This window comes from Pan troglodytes, chromosome 11 (assembly GCF_028858775.2).
Source record: "Pan troglodytes isolate AG18354 chromosome 11, NHGRI_mPanTro3-v2.0_pri, whole genome shotgun sequence".
Taxonomy (NCBI): Eukaryota; Metazoa; Chordata; class Mammalia; order Primates; family Hominidae; genus Pan; species Pan troglodytes.
Window position 1 is genome coordinate 28,133,990 of NC_072409.2, and position 22,637 is coordinate 28,156,626.

Sequence of the window (22,637 nt, forward strand, 5' to 3'; positions counted from 1 at the left end):
AGTACTGTGTGTACTTTATTATTTTAAAAAATAAAACCTAGAGTTCAGTTCCTATTAAGGCTTCTTACAAGAAATGTCTTACATTTCTGATAAAACATCTGGCAAAGAGCCACTTGTCCATTATACCCTTTTAAATGTACATTGTATAAAAAGCTTTATGATAATTTCTCCCAGAACACAAGAGTTAGGAGAATACTCACCTCCCTTGAAAGCATGGCTCTCTTCTCTGCATTGGATCAGAAAAGTTAGGGAATCCCTTGGGCTTCTCTTTTTGCCATGGCCACCAAGAATCTCAGGATTGCCTCCTCTGCTCAAACACAGTAATCTCCCTTACCAGCAGTTTCCTGGCACTCCCTATCAGCCACCCCCACACTGCAACATCCTTGAATGGTTTCATTATTTTTTCTTCCCCTTGATTCTAGCTCATTTCAATTATTTTCAAAGTATATAAAACATCGTAAAATAGAACTTGAAAAAACTAAAACAAACAAAGCTATATACACTGACCTAGGACCGTGGCAGATTATGGGCCATCCCTGGTTGCTGAAGTTTTCATGCAGAGATTGAATGAACATCTGGCAGGGATGCAATATAAGCAGTGGCTGAAGTTATGTCCTAGTTCTAGGGCAAAGAAGAGCCTAAGCAAATTCCAGGTAATAAATAAGGGGAGCTTGTTCCTTCCTGCTGTACTCCTTAGTGTTTTCATCTAGGACATCACACCATGTTTCAGGAAGATTAATTGTGGTGAATAAGATCATTCCTGTGGTTTCTTCCAGATGGGGGACCCAAAACTTTGTCTGGTCTTTGTAACCAGAATATTAAACTGCATTCTCTTGTAAGTTGTTCATAAATTGGATTTATAGAACCTCTTAAAATCTAATAAAGGCTATGAACCGTCTCCATCCGGACAAAAGAACATAGGCACATAAACTAAAATGTGAGATAATACTAGGATATTCAGTGACCGTCTGAAGCCTATCAATGGATCCCCAAAGTGAATAACTTTGGTTGTAGACCCATTGTATTAATCCGTTCTCATGCTGCTAATAAAGACACACCTGAGACTGGGTAATTTACACAGGAAAGAGGTTTAATTGATTCACAGCTCCACATGACTGGGGAGGCCTCAAAATCATGGTGGAAGGCAAAGGAGAACCAAAGGGATGTCTTATATGATGGCAGGCAAGAGGGTGCGTGCAGGGGAACTCCCCTTCATAAAACCATCAGACTCTCATAAGACTTATTCACTATCACGAGAATAGCACAGGAAAGACCCGCCCCCATGATTCAATTACCTCCTGCTAGGTCCCTCCCATGACACATGGGAATTATCGGAGCTACAACTCAAGATGAGATTTGGATACACAACTCATGGTTGGTGTATGTCTATGGAGTAGGGAAAGAGAAACCAAGAATTAGCAAGTTTGGGGCAACTGCTTAAATATCAGCCAACCATCAAAAGTTGACTCCATCTTTCATTCTTTGATTATAGAATAAAATAGTTTCCCAAAGCACTTAGATTCACTCATAAGAGAGATGGGATATGAGTACATAGATGCTACTAAACAAATTAGTCACAAATGAATAATTCAGGAAAACCCATCTGCTAGACTGAGCTATCACATAAAGTGGGAGGAAGCTTGTGCCCTTTGTTTATGAACTGTAGGGCTCTTGCTGAGATTATAAAAGTCATTTCAACAGCATGCTCCTTCAAGTAGGTACAGGAATTAAAATAATATCAAGGAGGTGATACCGTGGTATGCTAGAAAGAGGACAAGATTGGAAGCAAGGGTCACACACTCTGTGTCTTCAAGGACCAAGTAGGGACAATAAGGTAAACAATACTTTTGAGGAAGATGTTGGTGCCTGGAGAATCACGTTCCCAACTTCTCTCTGTTCAACTTCATAAAACACAGTGCTTGATCCATCTCCCAAAAGAGCATCTTCAGTAAGTTTTTGCCATCTATAGAGTCAGACAACTGCAGGTTGAGCCCCAGGTCTGCCTCTTATTAGTGGCAATGTACCATAACCACCTTGAGGCTTAGTTTCCTTCTCTGTAAAATGGGGACACCACCTATCTTTAAACAACTGTCAGACAAATTTGTGATATTGTATCTAAAGTGCCTAGCACTGGACTTGGTAAATACTAGAAGATGTAGCTATCATTAGAGTCCCAGGATCTAGCTGTGCACAGCCATCTCTCTGAAAATGTATAAATAAATAGTAATTTAGAAATAAAGTTTATGAAGACCTCTAAGGCTCTTTCAATAACTACAACATCCATTTAAGCTAAGTCATCTTAGCATTCAGGGGTTGCCTACCCAATAATATTTAACCTGTCAAGGATTGTGTTACACACAGATGTTCTGCATGAGGAAAAAAAGAAACCTCTCAAGTGCAGGACTCTGAAGGGTGCAGATTCCTAAAAGGGGTTCCTATCAACTCCATAAACAGTCGATGCACTGGCAGAGATTGACTGGGGGTCGGGGGGCAAGAACTAAGTGAGATGGAACAAAAGTAGGCAAAGTGTAGTAACTATTTAGAAACATCTAGCAACCTTCAGCACCGTTGCTAAAGATGCTGCTCTCTGCTTTGACAGTTCAAAGGCTCACGTGTGTCTCTTCTCCCAGGCAGGGATTAGGGTGCAGCAAGCAAGTCAGGATATGACAAGTGCAGGATTAAATCTTACCTTTATTTAAATTTTTGATATTTTGTTCATCATGTATTTTTTGCACTGGGTTTTAATACTTTTATATAATACTTATTAACATAATATTTATCTTGATTACTGAGTTTTGGCAGTTACCCCTTAATTTTTTTTTTTTTTTTAGACGGAGTCTTGCTCTGTCGCCCAGGCTGGAGGGCATGGTGCTATCTCGGCTCACTGCAAGCTCCGCCTCCCGGCTTCACGCCATTCTCCTGCCTCAGCCTCCCAAGTAGCTGGGACTACAGGTGCCAGCCATGATGCCCGGCTAATTTTTTGTATTTTTGTAGTAGAGACAGGGTTTCACCGTGTTAGGCAGGATGGTCTCGATCTCCTGACCTCGTGATCCACCCGCCTTGGGCTCCCAAAGGGCTGGGATTACAGGCGTGAGCAACCGCGCCTGGCCACCCCTTAAATTTTTTACCCCAGTACCTACCCTGCTCTTCTCCTCTGAATTTTAAGTTGTTGAAATATAGGAGTGATATGTTTGGTGATTCACCAGAAGGACTTACAAGACCCAATCACAAGTTATATTCATAGCTAAGATTTAGTACAGCAAAGAATACAGAGAAAAAGCGCAGAAAAAAAAAAGATATGCATTGATGGAGTCCAGAAAGGTCCAGCAGAGACTTCTGAGGTCTTTCCTTGTCAGATACATAGGAATGCTCTCTCTCTAGCAATGAACTTCGGGTAGCTATGTGGTATGGCCCTACTTAGGAACACCACTTTGAGCTCAGAGACTGAGGTCTTTGTGGAAGTAGGGGAGTAGTTGTGACATACACTTATCTTGTGCAACCATTGCTACACAACAGGCCATGGCAATAGAAACTCAGAACCCCAACAATAAAACCAGGGGCATATCATCAATATTGATGTGTATGCAAAGCAACTTGACACGCCAGCATGGCATGGTCCATCCCTCCAGGAATATATAACAAAGTCCGTCAATCACCAGCACAAAGAACACCTGGAGGGCCACATTTCTAGGGGGTGGTGAAGGGTCAAACATAGTTCTCTTGGAGACACACAGGAAGAAAGCAACCAGACCTGCTGCATAACTCTTTTCTCCCAAGGAGTCACGTGGCTAATCACAATATCACCTTTGTTATAAGTAGTCATAATGCTACACTGTGCTCATTGAACAATGTGGCTGGGATCTATGTCAACAGACTTCCTACTATTCTCTTGAAGCCTAGACGTTGGGGTGACCCACCTGTGGGAGAATCTGGGGCTGCAAAGAAGAAACTTACCTGTGCAGGTAAAAGAGGTATTGGTGCTTTGCACAACTATCAAGCCCCAAAAGTGAGGATATAGTATGATGGCCTTCCAGATCTATCTGGGCAGGTTTAGGGCCCACTTCCCATGTGTTGTGCAGAAAGACAGTGGGAAGAGAGCATACCTGTCCCTTGAGCAGAGCATCCCCAAAAGGAGAGAGGATAGGCACAAGTTCATTCCTTTGTGTCAGCTTAACAGATAAGCTCACCTCTAAACATGGGGAGAAGTGAAGGGATATAGGAAACAAGCATATTTTCTCAATACTGGGCATTTGAGCAGATTTTCCAGTGGAAACATGAGAACAAGTATATGAGCCATTGAAGGGAATGGCCCCCAAACCATGTTTATCCCTGAGAATAAAGTTTCACCCTACACTTCCAGTAATGGGGAAAATGACATCTCCTCTAGCCAGAGTCCAAAATCAGTTTTCCTGTTCAAGGTGTGGCTTGAGGTGAATTCCCACGACGTTAGATGCACACGCTTTTGCCCTTCCACAGAAAGCCACATTGTACTGAGTACCTAGCTCTTAGGCAGTTGCATGAAGCCTCAACAACTTCAGTTGATGGCACAGAATAAGAGTCGGTGAACAGTCCCAGGGCCAAATCCGACCCTCCACTTGTTTTTGTAAATAAACTTTCACTGGAACACAGCCATGCCCACTTGTTTATGAATTGTCACTAGCTGCTTTAGCATTACAACAGCAAATCTGAGTAGTTGCAACAGAGACCAAATGGCCTGCAAAGCCTAAAACTGGTATTATCTGATCCTTTACAAAAAAAGCTTGTCAACCCCTACACAGAAGAAAAGCACTCTTGCATTATTTATGCCACCAATGCTCAAAGAATCAGATCTGTAAGCAGAGTTTCTAAATCAGCTACAAGAAAATGAAAGTAAATTTGTATTTTGCTGATATCGCACTATTAGAACAAGTTGAGAAGAAGGCCAGTATAGATAAGGAAAAAAATTAACATTGTTTTTATAGGCTCTTGTTCTTGAATTCGAGTGCATATAAATTCAAGCTGCTTGCTTGATTTTTATTTAGCTCCTCCAAAAACTTTAATCAAGCCCCTTGCAGTTGCAAAGCCTGTCTTGAGTCTTGTGAAAGTCAAAGGGGAAGTGTTCAAATACCTGCAACGTGATGCAGATGGCTCTGGGGAACAGATGGGCGGGGAGGAGTCAGAGAAAGGGGCCCAGATAGGATCAAACAGTAATTAACGTTGCCCACCTCTCCACAGAAGGTAGAGAAATTTTAAAAATTTTTATTAGACATATTCTTTTCATCTTATTCATACTATTCAATGCTTTAGTAAACTCCTCTTTTTAAAAAAGAGAATATAATATCATTATAAATTATAAAATTATATTGTACAGGCCAGATGCAGTGACTTACACCTGTAATCTCAGCACTTTGGGAGGCCGAGGCAGGCAGATCACTTTGAGGCCAGGTGTTCGAGACCAGCCTAGCAGGTGGTAGCCTAGATGGTGAAACCCCATCTCTTCTAAAAATACAAAAAAAAAAAAAAAAAAAAAATTAGCCGAATGTGGTGGCACATGTCTATAATCCCAGCTACTCAGGAGTGTGAGGCAGAAGAATCACCTGGACCCGGGAGGCGGAGGTTGCAGTGAGCCAAGATCATACCACCGCACTCCAGCTTCAGTGACAGAGCAAGACCCTGTCTCAAAAAAAAGAAAAAAGAAATTATATTGTACATACATTTCTACAGCCTGCGTCCCCCGCCCCCTCAACCCCCTCCCCTGCCACCAAAAAAAAAGTGTCTTGTGGCTGGGCACAGTGGCTCACACCTGTAATTCCAGCACTTTGGGAAGCCAAGCCAGGTGGGTTCCTTGAGCCCAGGAGATCAAGACCAGCCTGAACAACATAGTGAAACCCTATCTCTACAAAAAAAAAAAAAAAAAAAAAAAAAAAAAAAATTAGCCAGGTGTAGTGGCAGGATTCTGTAGTCCCAGCTACTTGGCAGGCTGAGGCAAGAAGATCAAAACCAAAATTGCATATCAACTGGCCAAGATATTTTGCTATAATTATCTTTTGAGTGTGTCATTAGTCAGACTCTGAAGTCTAATTGGTACTTTTGGAAGTCCATTTATGAGGAGGGGACCGCTGTCTCCAGCCCCTTCACATTTCGCAGCAGCAGTACTAGAATTTTTGCAGGTGATTCAATGTCTTTGGCATTAAAAAAAATTGCCCCTGGGCCGGGTGCAGTGGCTCAGGCTTGTAATCCCAGCACTTTGGGAGGCTGAGGTGGGTGGATTACCTGAGGTCAGGAGTTCGAGACCAGCCTGGCCAACATGGCAAAACCCTGTCTGTACTAAAAATACAAAAATTAGCTGGGTGTGGTGGTGGGTGCTTGTAATCCCAGCTACTCGGGAGGCTGAGGCAAGAGAATCACTTGAACCCAGCAGGCGGAGGCTGCAGTGAGCCAAGAGCACGCCATTGCACTCCTGCCTGGGCAACAAGAGCCAAAAAAACAAAAAACAAAAAAACCTGCCTCTGGATGATGGGCAAATGCAGGGGATAGGAGGGTTCACTTCATTATTTTATTTTTGTGGATGTTTGAAAATGTTCATAATAAAAGACTTAAAAACTGATCATTGAGCTTAATTGGTTCTATTATGCATGGACAGCCACACCCCATTCTCTTGGTCTCAGCAAACCAGAGCTTATAATTTTCATTAGCAGTTATTACTAGGGTTGCAGCAGTGCATTGAGGAGAGAGAAGTAAACTCGCTCCCTTAATATTTCAGAGTGGAGCATGCCTTTGAGAGGCATAACCCGACATCGGAATAAAATGAGAAAACAATGTGAACCCTGAATATCTGAGACATGTCTCAGTTAATTTAGAAAGTTTAATTTGCCGGCCGGGCGCAGTGGCTCAAGCCTGTAATCCCAGCACTTTGGGAGGCCGAGGTGGGCAGATCACGAGGTCAGGAGATAGAGACCATCCTGGCTAACACGGTGAAACCCCGTCTCTACTAAAAATACAAAAAATTAGCCAGGCGGGGTGGCGGGCGCCTGTAGTCCCAGCTACTCCGGAGGCTGAGGCAGGAGAATGGCGTGAACCCGGGAGGCGGAGCTTGCAGTGAGCCAAGATCGCGCCACTGCACTCCAGCCTGGGTGACAGAGCGAGACTCCATCTCAAAAAAAAAAAAAAAAAAAAAAAAAAAAGAAAAAAAGAAAAGAAAAGAAAAAGAAAAAAAAAGAAAGTTTAATTTGCCAAGTTTGAGGACATCCACCTGTGACACAGCCTCAAGAGTCCCTGATGACATGTGCCCAGGTGGTCAGAGCACAGCTTGGTTTTATACATTGTAGGGAGGCATGAGACATCAATCAACATATGTAAGATGAACATTGGTTCAGTCAAGAAAGGCAGGACAACTCAAAGTGGGGAGGGGGCTTCCAGGTCATAGGTAGATAAAAGACAAATGGTAGCATTCTTTGAGTTTCTGATTAGCCTCTCCAAAGGAGGCAATCAGATTTGGATTTATCTCAGTGAGCAGAGGGGTGAGTTTGAATAGAATGGGAGGCAGTTTGGCCCTAAGCAGTTCCCAGCTTGACTTTTCCCTTTAGCTTAGTGATTTTGGGGTCCCAAGATTTATTTTCCTTTCACATTTACCCCCTTTTCTATTTAAAAATCTTTTGGAGAAATCATTTTAGAAGAAAATGAGTTTCTGGTCTCAGGTTTCATCTGATCTCTCATGGCTAGGATGGTTTATTCCTAGACAGGTAGGTGCCAAGTTATTAGGAAAGCTTATTTTTAGCAGCTTGTGAAGCCTCACATCCTATGAAAAGAAAATAGGGGGAAGAAGGGAGAAGAACAACAACAAACAAAAGAACAATCCTGGAAAATCTGTTATAGGCCACATTACTCCATTTTGGTTGTTTGTTATTTGTTTGTTTTGAGACAGAGTTTTGCTCTTATCAACCAGGCTGGAGTGCAGTGGCACGGTCTCGGCTCACTGCAACCTCCACCTCCTGGGTACAAGTGATTCTCCTGCCTCAGCCTCCCAAGTAGCTGGGATTACAGGCATGTGCCACCACGCCTGGCTAATTTTTGTATTTTTAGTAGAGACAGGATTTTGCCACGTTGGCCAGGCTGGTCTCAAACTCCTAACCTCAGGTGATCTGCCCACGTCGGCCTCCCAAAGTGCTGAGATTACAGGTGTGAGCCACTGTGTCCAGCCTAAGTCATATTACTCTGAAGTCTACACATGGACTTCAGAAAGTGGCTTATATATGTAAATAGATTGCTGTTATTTTCTTCGGAAGTTTAAATTGTCTAGCTTCAGTTTGCAGGGCTTTAAAAAACCACAGCTTAGTTTTCAGTGACTCCAAATTAGGAAAAATTGGGGGAAAAGATAAGAAAAAAATTGAAACATTATTTTGAAGACTTGTAGGGCCAGGCATGGTGGCTCACACCTGTAATCCCAGCACTTTGGGAGGCCAAGGTGAGCACATCACCTGAGGTCAGGAGTTCAAGACCAGCCTGGCCAACATGGTGAAACCCTGTCTCTACTAAAAACACAAAAATTAGCTGGGTAAGGTGGTGGGCACCTGTAATCCCAGCTACTTGGGAGGCTGAGGCAGGAGAATCACTTGAATGTGGGTGGCAGAGGTTGCAGTGAACTGAGATTGCAAGATCATGCCACTGAACTCCAGCTTGGGCAACAGCGAGACTCTGTCTCAAAAACAACTAAAAAAAGAAGACTTGTAGCCAAGAGAAATTACAATTTAGTCCAAACTGCAGAAAATAATATAAATGGAAAAACATTAGGCAAGACTAGAATCTAACAACAGATGTACTATAATTTTTGAAACAATTTTCTCTCTCCAGGTTCCCATTTCTACTAAAGACAAATCATGATAGGACGGATTTGCTTTATTATACTTGGACTGAGTATTTGTATACAGTGCAGCAAGAATAATTTTTTTAACATAGTCTTTTAAATTGACTTTGATGGAACTTCGTTCCATAGAAAGAATCTCAGATAAGACTTTTTTGAAGCTGAGCCCAGCCATAGATGGATTTGTATCATCAAATGCCTATGGGAATTCCTCTCTTCTTGAGGTTCCATGATAAACTTGGGGCTCCTGGGCCTGTCAGAAAGTGACATTCTTTACTTACCACAGGTCAGGAATCCTGTACAGAAACTGTGTAGACAAGGTATGAGGCCAGTTTTCCCAAGGGACTTTTATTGTTTCCATAAGTCAAATTTGATTCCTTAAGGGAAAGTACACCATTCCAAAGCTTTGGTAAAATAACCGGTTTCTCCAATTGTGTCCTGTTACAAATGAAAACAGGTTCTTATTGCACTTATGCCATAACTGTATTGCCATAAGTTAAGAATACTCACAAATAGTTTCCAAATTCTGGAGAAATCAGGTAGAGAGAAACAAATATGCTCCAAATTTTGTTCATAGGAGTATACTAAATTATTAAAAGCTGTCAATAAAGCAAAAGTTTCCTTGACTCTGAAAAACAATACAAAGGATCAGCAACATTTTAAGAAAAAGTCAAAAATATTACTTCGTTTTTTTTTTAGTTCAGTCCATGCAGATAACTCCTGCTCTGCTTGATATTCATGAACATTTCAGCTCTCCCTGGAGAACTGCTTGAACCTGGGAGGTGGAGGTTGCAGCAAGCCGAGATAGCACCACTGCACTCTAGCCTGAGCAACAAGAGTGAAACTTCATCTCAAAAAAAAAAGTTAAATTAGTTTACAATATCCATATATATATAGTATACAGTATATCCATATATAGTATATATATAGTAGATCTATATAGTATATAGTATATCCATATATAGTATATATAGTATACATATATACAGTATATAGTATATCCATATATAGTATATATATAGTATATATATGGGTATAGTTATATCCATATATATATATATGGATATAGTAATATACTATATTACTATATCCATATATATATATGGATTTACTATATTACTATATCCATATATATGGATATAGTAATATAGTAAATCCATATATATATATAGTATGGAGAGAGAGATATATATCTATATATAGATATATAGATATATATAGATAATATATATAGATATATAGATAGATATATAGATATATAGATATAGATATAGATATCTATATATAGATATAGATATCTATATATAGATATATAGATATCTATATATCTATATATAGATATCTATATCTATATATAGATATCTATATCTATATCTATAGATATATAGATATAGATATATATCTATTACTATATCCATATATATGGATATAGTAATAAAGTAATCCATATATATATAGTATGGAGATATATATATACCTCTTTATTTTTGTAACTTTCTTTACATCGCTCTTATTTCCTGGTTTCTTTTACCTTGTTTTATACATAACCTTTAAATAAGCTTCGAATTAGACAAAAATTATTCACCTTTTTAAAAAGGACACACTTCTTTAAAAAAGAATGTTTTCCTACAATATATTTTTATTGAAAAATACCCAAATAATGAAATATCTATTAATTTAATATAACTTTAGATTCTCAATTATGATGAGTTTGTCTACAAGTATTTTTCCCGTTGTATTTACCTGATTATCTTAATCATTTACCCAGATTATTTATGTAAATTGTGATAGTCATCATTTAAAGTTATGGAACGACCACTGCAAAATTATTACTGAGACAGTGAAACAGATCTGACCTAACTGAATCTATCATGCTTCTAACCTCCAAGCTGTCTTTGTTCATTCCTGGGCATAGGCCAAACTAACTTTGGGAGGAACTTAGTTTATAGCTTAGCTTTGAAACAAAGATGGTAACAGTCCTTTCCTAAAACAAACTTTACTGCCTGTGGACTAGACTGCTTGAAGCCAAAAGATTAGAAGTTACTAAATTCAAGATGTAACTATTTTCATTAAACCAATATCAATGTCTTATTTATTAAAAATTACACAAGCAAAGTTGATTCTGTTTTGGGCTGGGTTTATAGTTTTGTAACCCCTATGCCAAATTTTGACACCTTATAGTGTTTAGCAGGGATAAGTATGAAATTGCTTGATTAATAAATGCAAACAAAAATGTATGCTGGCAATTCTGAAGACATTTCTAATATTACGTTTCCAATAATTTTAAAGCCAGCTTGTTTATTAAAGATTTTACTTAAGTTACATAAACTTGAAAAAGCATTTGACCAGTCTTTTATTTTTTCCTGATAAAGTATTTGATTCAAGTGCTTTTATTTTCTTAAGCCAATTAATTAGAGCTCTTTTATATATTTTCAGGAATGAAACATTGTGTAACATAACACATAAATACATAGATGTATTAGGCATGCCAATAGAAGTACATCTTGTAGATTCATAGACTCTATTTTTTCCTATCTTATACTTTCAAATTCTTGATAACCTGTTTCACTACCCTAGACAATTGTCAGCTAAATCGCCTTAAATTTGCATATTAAATTTAAACAAGTCAGGTGAAAAGCAGCAAAATTTACATAATCAAGTATGGAGAGAAGATGTCTGGTGTGCTAGAGGGAAATTAAAATGGATTTAATTGCCAACTAAACAAAAAATTATAGAAATTATAAAGGCCTTTCCAATATACACATGCACACACACGCACACACACACACACACACAAAGATCCTATAACTTAGGAACTCTGTAGTTTGCAGATGGATCCTAGGACTCTTTTTTCTTTAACGTGAATGTGCACAAAGACCATGTTACTTCCATTTTACATAAACTCTGGCAAGTAGAGGTGCCATAAAACCTACGGAGTGCTTGAAAGGGGAGTCATTCTCCTTGTTTTCTTCTCATTCTTAGATTATTGGTTTCCCACTTTCTTTTTCTTAATAAAAGGAACTGAGATTATTAATAAGGAACTTAGATTATTGGTTTCCCACTTTTTTTTCTTAATAAAAGGAACTGAGCCGTGGCCTAGAGTTTTTGTGTGATGAATTGATGTGTGCTGCTTGTAAGCAGGACTCCACACCACTGAGTTGTTTCTACCCTCTTACATGCCTCAGTTTCTCTCTCCAGAGGTCTATTATCTCTGAGAGGGCTCAAAACACTAGGTAATCAGCCCTTATATGTGTTTCCTGGACGAGCCTTTTTTAAAATTAATTTTTAGGCCAGGAGCGGTGGCTCACGCCTATAATCCCAGCATCTTGGGAGGTCAAGATGCGCAGATCACCTGAGGTCAGGCGTTCAAGCCCAGCCTGGTCAACATGGTGAAACCCCGTCTCTACTAAAAATACAAAAATTAGCCAGGCATGGTGGTGCATGCCTGTAATTCCAGCCACTAGGGAGGCAGAGGCAGGAGAATCACTTGAACATGGGAGGCAGAGGTTGCAGTGAGCTGAGATGGTGCCACTGCACTCCAGCCTGGATGACACAGCAAGACTCTATCTCAAAAAAATAAATAAATAAATAAAATTAATTTTTGTTGGGGATTTTCCTGTAGGGCTGCTGCATATTGTAGGGGGGTCAAGCCCCCAGATACCCCCTTGAGGCCCCAGTCACCCAGGGGCAACTTTCAGCTGGAAGGAGCAAATGTTGTTTCTCTTCCGAGCTAAGAAAATTCAGTCTCTTTTGCAAATATACACAGACAAACCAAATCAAGATTAATTTTCAGAGAAAAAGCAATGGAGAAGATCCTTTAGAATGCATATCTGAACTAGAATTAGGATCCTTAACAACTTCCTAGGAGAAAAAATAAAATAACAGCCAAGACCACTTCCTGTAAACTGTGCTCAGCCATCCCTAACTTTGTAGTTCTCATTCGCCATTACACACGCTAAGGTCAAAACCTCTCACAGTACAAGGTCATCTCTGGTACCTACAAAGCCAAAGAGGTCAGGTCATGCAATACAGGAAAATAGAGCTTTAGACCTAAGAAGAATCTGCCCATGTCTCTTGAAACTCCACAAAGAAAACAGAACACATCAAAAGGGGTGAGTGGCACCTTTGTTCTGAGTTCTTTAAAGGGGTTCAAATCATTAGAAGCCTTCTCTAGATTTTTTTGGTACTGCAGGTGGCAAAGGGGAAGGAGGTATGTGGTAGAAGAAAAGTAAATGAAAGAACCTTTTTTTTTTTTAAAGACAGGAAGCAAACACAGAAACCAAGTGCATGGTTTTCTGTTTTGTTTTCCCTCTTTTGCAGCTGCAAGGAATTTTAGCCAAATTAGAGAGGCCTTGTTACCCATAATTTGGAATTCTCACTCAGATTTGAGCAAGTCAGGTAGAGTAGGTCAAATCTGATGGGAGAAAGAAAAGAACAAACAACAACAAAAAAGAAAAAAAAAAACAATGTGATCTCTGAGCATGCTAATGGTAAGGAGAAATTAAGAACAGCTGGTTATTAACTTTAGCCAAGACAAAACCCAAATTCAGATACTTACCTAGGGTTGGGTCTTGGGCTGAAGAAGCAGCAAAAAAATCAAACTTGTCTCCCTTGTTGGGAGCAACCTCAGACTCTATAAAGGAATTACCTGCCTTCCATCATCATGAAAGCAGGAAATCTTGCCTTCCTTGTTGGAAGCAAGTAAAACTCCAAAAAAAGGGAGTTGTACAGCAAAATAAACTAGATCTTGACCAAATCTTGGGAGATTGGGGATTCTCTGGAGTGGGGTGCTCCCAGGCCTCAGCAAATTGTCCTATTGGTTTGAGCCATAAAGTTAGCTCATGCTGGTATCAAGCACCAACAGGAGATTTGCCAAAGGTCAGGGGTAACTCCACTCAGAATCCCTTTGTGGTTACCAAATGTGAACCCCAAACACCTGAGATAGGTTTCAGTTAATTTAGAAAGTTTATTTTGCCAAGGTTGAGAACGTGTGCCTGTGACACAGCCTCAGGAGGTCCTGATGCTATGTGCCCAAGACGGTTAGAGGACAGCTTGGTTTTATACATGTTAGGGAGATAGGAGACATCAATCAACATATATGATGAACACTGGTTTGGTCCGGAAAGGCAGGATAACTTGAAGCGGGGAGGGGGCTTCCAGGTCATAGGTAGATAAAAGACAAATGGTTACATTCTTTTGAGTTTCTGATTAGCATTTCCAAAGGAGGCAATCAGATATGCATTTATCTCAGTGAGCGGAGAGGTGACTTTGAAAAGAATGGGAGGCAGGTTTTCCCTAAGTAGTTCCAGCTTTACTTTTCCCTTTAGCTTAGTGATTTGGGGACCCCAAGATTTATTTATTTTCCTCTCACAACACTTTGGGCAGAAATTAAACTATTTGCCTTGCATACATCTCTCTTCAAAAGAAAGCTATCTGTGCAATAAGCTCTTATCAGTAAATTGCTCCTTATCCATGAACTCCACCTATTAAGTTCCTGTATGCAAAGCCCAGTGCTGGATAGGGAGACATGAATGTAACATTTCTCTTTGGCAAACAAGATAAAGATAGAATAAGACAGGTAATACCTAGTTGCTGAAACTTAGCTCAACGCAGGCCTATGGTCATCAATGGTACACTTACTCTGTGTAAGGTACTAGATTAGATACTAAAACTATAAAGCCAGGCACAGTGATTTATGCCTGTAAACCCAGCACTTTGGGAGGGGAGGCAGGAGGATCTTTTGAGGCCAGGAGTTTGAGACCAGCCTAGGTAACACAGCAAGATCTCGCCTTTACAAAAAATTTAAAAATTAAAAAAAAAAAAAAAAAAGCCAGTGTATTGGTGCATGCTTGTAGTCCTAGCTATTCAGGAAGCTGAGGTGGGAGGATCACTTGAGCCCTGGGGTTCAACACTGCAGTGAACTATGATCGCATCACTGCACTCCAGCCTGGGTGACAGAGCGAGACCTCATCTCTAAAATAAATAAATAAATAATATATGGGAAAAAATTTCAGGTATAGTCTTCATCCTTGGTGTAGTGGGAAAGATAGATGACAAAAATTAGTTAATACTGCGATGCCCAGAGTACTATGGGATCACAGAGAAAAGGTTCAAGGAAGGCTCCATGAGTTACTCAAACCATCTTGAGGGATAGTTAAGAACAGCAAGTGAGAAAAGATGACAGGAAGCAGTGTTATAAAATAACATGGGTATATGTCAGGAATTCTTTGGATAATAACACAACGATAGTAAAAAGTTATCACTAGCAGATGAGCTCATGAGAGGATTTTGTCAGTTTTGCTCACAGTAAGTGTGGCTCATAGTAGGCACTTATTAAGTATTTGTTAAATGAACAAATGGATCTGACTGAGTTCAAGCTTTATGGCAAGGAGCAACAGGGAGGGAGACAGGACAAAATTAGGGAGACCTTGGAAGAAGCTTGGATTGTATGGTGATGGGGAAAAACTGAAGATGTTTACAAAGGATGGCATGCCTGGATTTGTGGTTTTGAGCTTCAGGGATGAGAAAGGACCTAAGTGGCACAAGACTGGAGACCAAAAGAGACAAGTTATATAGCCATTGCTAAAGTCAGGTGAAAGCTGACCAAGGTAAAACATATGGAATTCGGTAGCAAACTTGTCCCCTAAAGCCACCAGAATTGTTAACATGAAAAAGACTGGCAATATCAAGTGTTGTCAAGGATGCAGAGCTAGAGCTAGAACACTCATCCTCTGCTGGTAGAGTATAAATTGAAAATATATGCAGGCCAGGCATGGTGGCTCACACCTGTAATCCCAGCACCTTGGGAGGCTGAGATGAGCAGATCACTGGAGGTCAGAAGTTTGAGACCAGCCTAGCCAACGTGGTGAAAGCCCGTTTCTGCTAAAATTTTAAAAATTAACCAGGAGTGGTGGTGGGAGGCAGAGGTGGGAGAATCGCTTGAAGCCGGGAGGCAGAGGTTGCAGTGAGCTGAGGTTGCAGTGAGCTGAGGTTGCAGTGAGCTGAGATTGCGGCACTCCAAAGTCGGTGACAGAGAAAGACTCCGTCAAAAAAAGAAAAGAAAAGAAAAGAAAGGAAAGGAAAGGAAAGGAAGAAAAGAAAGGGAAGAGAAGGGAAGGGAAGGAAGGGAAGAAAGAGGAAAGAAAGAAAGAAAAAGAAGGAAAGAAAGAGGAGAAAGAGAGTAAGAAAGAAAGAGAAAGAAAGAAAGAAGAAAATAGAAAGAAAGAAAGAAAGAAAGAAAAGAAAGAAAGGAAGGAAGGAAGAAAAAGAAAAAAAGAAAGAAAGAAAGAAAGAAAGAAAGAAAATACTTGCAGTATAATTTCAAAAACTGTGGGTAGCTTCTACTGAAGCAGAACCCACAGTCCCACTTTTAGCTATACAACAGAAATCAGTGCTTATGTGCTCACAAAGATATCCCTACAAAGATATGGACAAGAACATCCACAGTAGCACTATTTGTCACAGCAAAAATGGATAAACTGTGTTACATTCATGCAATGGAATACCAAAGAAACACTGAAAAATGACTGTAGTGACACTATCCAGGTAAGTCTCATAAACGTCATGTTGAGTGGAAGATGCCAGACACAGAAGAATACATATCGTAGAATTCCATCTTTCTTTTTTTCTATTTTTTAAAAACAATTACATTTGAATCAGTGCACCATATTCCTCTTTTTTTTTTTTTTTTTTTTTTGAGACAGAATCTCTCTCTGTCACCCAGGCTGGAATGCAGTGGCTTGATCGTGGCTCACTGCAATCTCCACCTCCTGGGTTCAAGTGATTCTCGTGCCTCCGCCTCCCATGTAGCTGGAATTACAGGTGCACACCACCACGCCTGGCTAATTTTTGTATTTTTGGTAGAGATGGGGTTTTGCCATGTTGGCCAGACTGGTTTCAAACTCCTGATCTCAAGTGACCCACCCACCTCAGCCTCCCGAGGTGCTCGGATTACAGGCATGAGCCACTGCACCCGGCCATCCATCTTTAAAAGTCCAAAAACAGGCAAAATGAATTTATCATGTTTCCTGCCAAGTCTGGTCATTCAGGTAGCCAAGCCTTGCCTATGTTTCCACCAGACGTTCTTATCTCCGCACGAGCTCTGACCTCAGATTTTGCACAGGATCATGAACCTCCCTTCATGCCAAAGAGCCACCACCCAGCTGCCACCTAACTCTTAGCAAAGAGAAACTTTTGCAGATCCTTTCTGACACCTTCCTTCCCTGGCCAAGGCCAAAAGAACTAGTTATAGGGGAGATAGTTACAAACCAGGCAACTCAGATCAATTATGAAATTCTGCACCCACACTTAGGTAACCCTATTCTCAAGAATCAAAAGAATAATTTGCTGTTATAGAAGTGGATTCATGAGCAACCTGGTAAGTGAAATGGGATCAAGTTAGAGTTAGAAATCTGGGGTTTACTTTGAAGGAATAAATATAATGACACACTCAGGCAGAATGCTGCTGCCTGGAGAAGTAGAAGCCTTTGGTGTGGGGATGGTTTCTCCCTGCAGCACACCGGGCAGTAAAGTTAGTTCTAGACTTTTCCAGCCCCTGCCCCAAAGTCCTAACACCATTCCTGGTGGCTCAACCGCCCCTTTACTGGGAACTCAAGTTTTCACCCAATCCCAGCCTCACACTCTTCCTTGTCTTCAACCATGTAATATATTTTGAATTCCATCTTTGAATTCCATCTTTCTTCAAAAAAGATGCATTATTTTATATACCACTAAAAAGTGTTCCAAGTGAAATATAACATACCATCCACTATGAAATGCATTCTGATTCAGAGATGTAAACATTTGAAAAGAACATGTGCTTCTTAGAATCAATGAATTATAATACTCTTACCTGGGGAGAAGTCAGGGAATGACAAATCCCAAGCCATTTGATTTCAGGAGATTGTGCATATTAATTAACAAATCCTCGATACCAATGTATAAGAGCTCTGAGAAGTTCCAATGATGGAGTTTGTTTATTTCCGACATTATTATACGTTTTAGATCTTAGATTAAAGGTATATTATGGAGAATTATAGAGATCTGGCAAAGTTTTAGCAAAAGTAATTTCGAAAGGATGCCAAATATGAAAATATTATGAATTTAATGTGTTTAATGTATATTTATATTTAAAGTGTCTTGCAGATGATGGAAATGAGTAGGATTTAACTTTTCAATCAGGAATAAAATTCCTTAAAGCCTCAACATTTTCGCAGTACTTGAATCAATAAATGTTTCACCTTTGTGCATCTGTGAACAGATTTTTGAATTTTGTGGGGCTGATGCTAAAAAATTGGAAGCCAAGATTCAAGAATTAATGTAAGCCGATCTCCAAGGCAAAATACACTTGTGACATTTGAAAAGGCAAGAGCAAATGTGTTTGTGCTTTCATTTCCAGCAAATACTGCAGTGTTCTACTGGTCTCTCTCCTAATGCTTTGCTGGTTGAATACCATAATGCAATCTCACTGCACAATTGCTAAAAACTGTTGCAATATCAGAGATTGCATCATTTCCATTCTCCAACTTGGGCTTCCCACTTGCTCTGAGCACACTCCTTGGGCAGTGTTTTTATGACCTTCACAAGAGAGGTCCTGCACAGCTTAAGTATTACCAGGTCATCAAGATTTTCCAGAGATTAGCAAAGATCCAATTCTTCCCAGTGGTCAAGGAACAAATAAATGTCTTAGTGCCCTCGTGCACTTTGAACATATGAAAGCCTTCCCCCATTCAGCCATTTCTTATGGTACAAAATTCTTCTCCAATGCATCATTTTTTTTTTCTTGAGACACTCTTGCTCTGTTGCCCAGCCTGGAGTGCAGTGGCATGATCTCGGCTCACTGCAACCTCTGCCTACCAGGTTCAAGCTATTCTCCCACCTCAGCCTCCTGCGTAGCTAGGATTATAGGCAGGCATCATCACAACTGGCTAATTTTTGTGTTTTTAGTAGAAACACGGTTTCACTATGTTGTCCAGGCTGGTCTCGAACTCCTGCCCTCAAGTGATCCTCCTGCCTCGGCCTCCCAAAGTGCTGGGATTACAGGCATGAGCCACCATGCCCAGCCATCATTTTATGTTTGAACTGTGTCATTTTTCTCTCTCTCTCACTCCCTTTCTAAAGTCCTCCTATAAACACAGACACACACACAGACCCACACACATACAAACCAGAAAGTCCTTTTACTGCCTATTGAAAAAAAAAAAAAAAAAACTGAGCTAACTCAGACATTTAGAGCCCAGAGGAGATGGCTTCTTCTGTACCATACTAATTGTGTCTATGCTGAGGCTGCACCAGATAAACACTGGAGTCTTAAGTCATAGACAGAGTGGAGCTGGCTTTCCTAGGCATTAATAACTGAGATTTTGACAAAGCATAGGCTCCATATGCTTTTTTAGAATTCTGTGGAGTAGGCAGAGCACAGTGGCTCACGCCTGTAATCTTAAAACTTTGGGAGGTCAAGGCAGGTGGATTGCTTGAGCCCAGGAGTTTGAGACCAGCCTGGGCAACATGGTGAAACCCTGTCTCTACAAAAAATAGACAAATTAGCCAGGCATGGTGGCTTGCATCTGTAGTCCCAGCTGCTTGAGAGGCTGAGGTGGGAGGATCACTTGAGCCCAGGAGTCTGAGACCAGCATGGGCAACATAGCTAGACTCTGTCTCTATAAAAAAGAAAAAAAAAATACAAAAATTAGCCAGACATGGTAGTTCATGCCTGTAGTCCCAGCTGCTTGGGAGGCTGAGGTGGGAGGATCACTTGTGCCTGGAAGGTGGAGGTTGCAGTGAGCCGAGATCATGCCACTGCACTCCAGCCTGGATAATAGAGCGAAACTCAGTCTCAAAAATAAAAATAAAATAAATAAATAAATAGATAAATAAAAATAAAAAATATTCTCTGGGCTATAGAGGAAACCAGCACATACTAGTTTAAGCGAAAAGGAGAACAAATATGCATTGAGCACTTACTCTGCCAAACACTGGAATAGGCACTTAAAATAAAACTTGATTCATGGAATCCAAATGCAGAGATACATGAGATTAGAAGCAGGGAGAGGAAAGCTATGGGGGACTCAGGATATTTCCAAGTATTTCTGTCCTCTGCTTTTCATCTGAATCATCCTTTATGTTGCTACAGATAGATGTTCTTTATTTTCCAGTCTTCGTGCTGGAAAGTAGTCCCTGCCAATAACTCCCAAGCATGTATTATCTCCTCCATTCAAGACACCAGCCAGACTATTCCTTCCTGAACAACTCTAGCCAGGGGGCAGGATCACAACAATAAAGGCAATTTTGCTCCTATTATAAGGGTGCAGGTGGAGATGGTGGGCACCCCAGAAAAGCAAGAGGCTGAAAAGACTTAAAATGTTGTGCTCACTGCAAAAAATAAACTTTTAAAATAAAATAACAATTTAAAGCAAAAGTTGTCTGATAAAAATCTGTATATGCCATGCTCACATATATATTTAGTGTATTTGCTAGACAATATCCTAAACCCTTTGCATTCATTGCCTCATTTAACTTTTGCAGCAATCCTATAAGTGGAATTGTGTTGAGAAATGTTTAACAACTGGTTCTCTGGGAGAAAAATACTGCCTGGTCTGAAGTGGTTGCCAATTTCTGTGGTGTAAATACTTGGTAGATTTCAAGCTACCCAATGGCATCACTGAGCATGCAGTTGGGAAGAGATGTACACAATAGGCCCTCATGAGCTGGTAAGATTTCGCTGTAGCACACCAGTACCTACAGTGGAGGTACTACTTTTATCCCTATTTTCTTGCACAGGAGAAAACTGACACAAAGAAGTTAAATGACTTGCCCAAATTTCCCCAGAAAAATTCGCATTGGACCCCAGCTCTATGATGCCAAAGTTAAGACTAAAGGTTAAAGAAAAGTTGTATAGTCAAGCTTATAAGCATGGCATATAATGATGCCATGCTTATCTTAAATTCTACCAGTCACAGTCACTGCTTAACAAAATTAAGCATCAAAAAACTTCAGATCATCTTATCTGGTGACCTCATTTTAATAAGACCTCATTTAGAGGGGTTTAGAGTAACATATATCAATTTGAACTTTCAAGGCTAATGCCTAAGTTTCTGAACCATAACTGCGATCTACCCAATTATTTGCACCATACTGTATCTAGATCATCTCTCTCTTTCTCTCTTTCTTTCTTTCTTTAGATCATCTCTCTGTCTCTCTCTCTTTTTTTTTTTTTTTTTTTTTTGAGACAGGTTCTCACTCTGTTGCCCTGGCTGGAGTGCAGTGATGCGATCACAGCTCACTGCTGCAGTCTCCATCTCCCAGGCTCAAATGATCCTCCCACCTCAGCCTCCCAAGTACCTGAATCCACAGGTATGTGCCACCACGCCCAGGTAATTTTTGCATTTTTTGTAGAAATGGGGTTTCACAATGTCGCCCAGGCTGGTCTAGATCTCCTGGGCTCAAATGATCTGCCCTCCTCGGCCTCCCAACGTGCTGACGTTACAGGCATGAGCCACCATGCCTGGCCTGGGGCCTCTTTTTAACCTCCACAAAGAATACTGCAGTTCCGCCGGGCACAATGGCTCATGCCTGTAATCCCAGCACTTTGGGAGGCCAAGGCGGGTGGATCACGAGGTCAGGAGTTCAAGACCAGCCTGGCCAACATTGTGAAACCCCGTCTCTACTAAAAATACACAAATTAGCCGGGCGTGGTGGCAGGTGCCTGTAATCCCAGCTACTCGGGAGGCTGAGGCAGGAGAATTGCTTGAACCTGGGAGGCGGAGGTTGCAGTGAGCTGAGATTGAGCCACTGCACTCCAGCCTGGACGACAGAGCAAGACTCTGTCTCGGGAAAAAAAAAAAAAAAAATATATATATATATATATATATATATATATATTGCAGTTCTTCCATCAGAGCCCATGGGCCCTTTAAGCCAGCAGTCTGCTTTACTCATAGTAAAGTGTAGTACCCTGCAGTATTCACTGAAGCAAGCCCGCCATCTTTCCTGACAGCCTCCTGATTTCTTCCATGTGCACCGAACAACTCAACAATATCTGCCCCAACCTCCTGGCTCCCAAGCACAGTTCTCTCACTTCTCAAAGTCTGCATTCATGACAAAATGCAAAGAAAAATATGTATCCAGATTTACTGCATCATTTCCTCCCAGTGAAGTTAAGAACATTACTTAACCACAACAAAGTATTTCATCTAGGACCAGGGATCGGGGCTCATGCCTGTAATCCCAGCACTTTGGGAGGCTGAGGCAGGAAGACTACTTGAGGCCAGGAGTTTGAGACCAGCCTGGGCAATGCAACAAGACCCCATCTCTACAAAACCTAAAAATTAGCCAGGCATGGTAGCACACGCCTGTAGTCCCAGCTACTCAGGAGGCTGGGGTGGGTGGATGGCTTGAATCAAGGAGCTTGAGGCTGCAATGAACCATGATCGTGCCACTGCACTCCAGCCTGGGAAACAGAGTGAGAACCTCCTCTCAAAAAAAAAAAAAAAAAAAAAAAAAAAAACCGCCTGAACAACATGGTGAAACCCCGTCTCTACCAAAAATACAAAAAAAAATTAGCTGGGCGTGGTAGCAGGCGCCTGTAATCCCAGCTGCTTGGGAGGGTGAGACAGGAGAATCGCTTGAAATCGGAAGGCAGAGGTTGCAGTGAGCCGAGATCGTGCCACTGCACTCCAGCCTGGGCAATAAGAGCAAAACTCTGTCACCAAAAAAAAAAAAAAAGAAAGAAAGAAAGAAAAAATTTACCTAGCTCTTGTATCTCCAATGAACACACTTTTAACATGCTAAGAAAGTTCTC

At 40.7% G+C, this 22,637-nt stretch overlaps 1 protein-coding gene and 1 long non-coding RNA gene across 3 annotated transcripts in view; one reads left to right on the forward strand and one right to left on the reverse strand.

The window, feature by feature from the left end:
* Window positions 1-18,242, forward strand: part of TXNDC8 (thioredoxin domain containing 8) — a 34,195-nt gene extending 15,953 nt beyond the window's left edge. The window contains exons 4-5 of the mRNA XM_063788429.1: window positions 17,151-17,216; window positions 18,099-18,242. Of these exons, the coding sequence (XP_063644499.1) occupies window positions 17,151-17,216; window positions 18,099-18,161 (129 nt within the window). The 3' untranslated portion in view covers window positions 18,162-18,242. The remainder of the gene's footprint in view (window positions 1-17,150; window positions 17,217-18,098) is intronic.
* Window positions 5,223-22,637, reverse strand: part of LOC134807725 (uncharacterized) — a 59,814-nt gene continuing 42,399 nt past the window's right edge. Inside the window, exons 4-5 of one of the 2 annotated variants that reach the window (XR_010148883.1) lie at window positions 9,121-9,277; window positions 5,223-5,652 (exon numbers count right to left, since the gene is read on the reverse strand). This is a non-coding gene — a long non-coding RNA (uncharacterized LOC134807725). Of the gene's footprint in view, window positions 5,653-8,861; window positions 9,278-22,637 lie in introns of those variants that run through there. The other variant, XR_010148882.1, reaches the window with a different exon arrangement.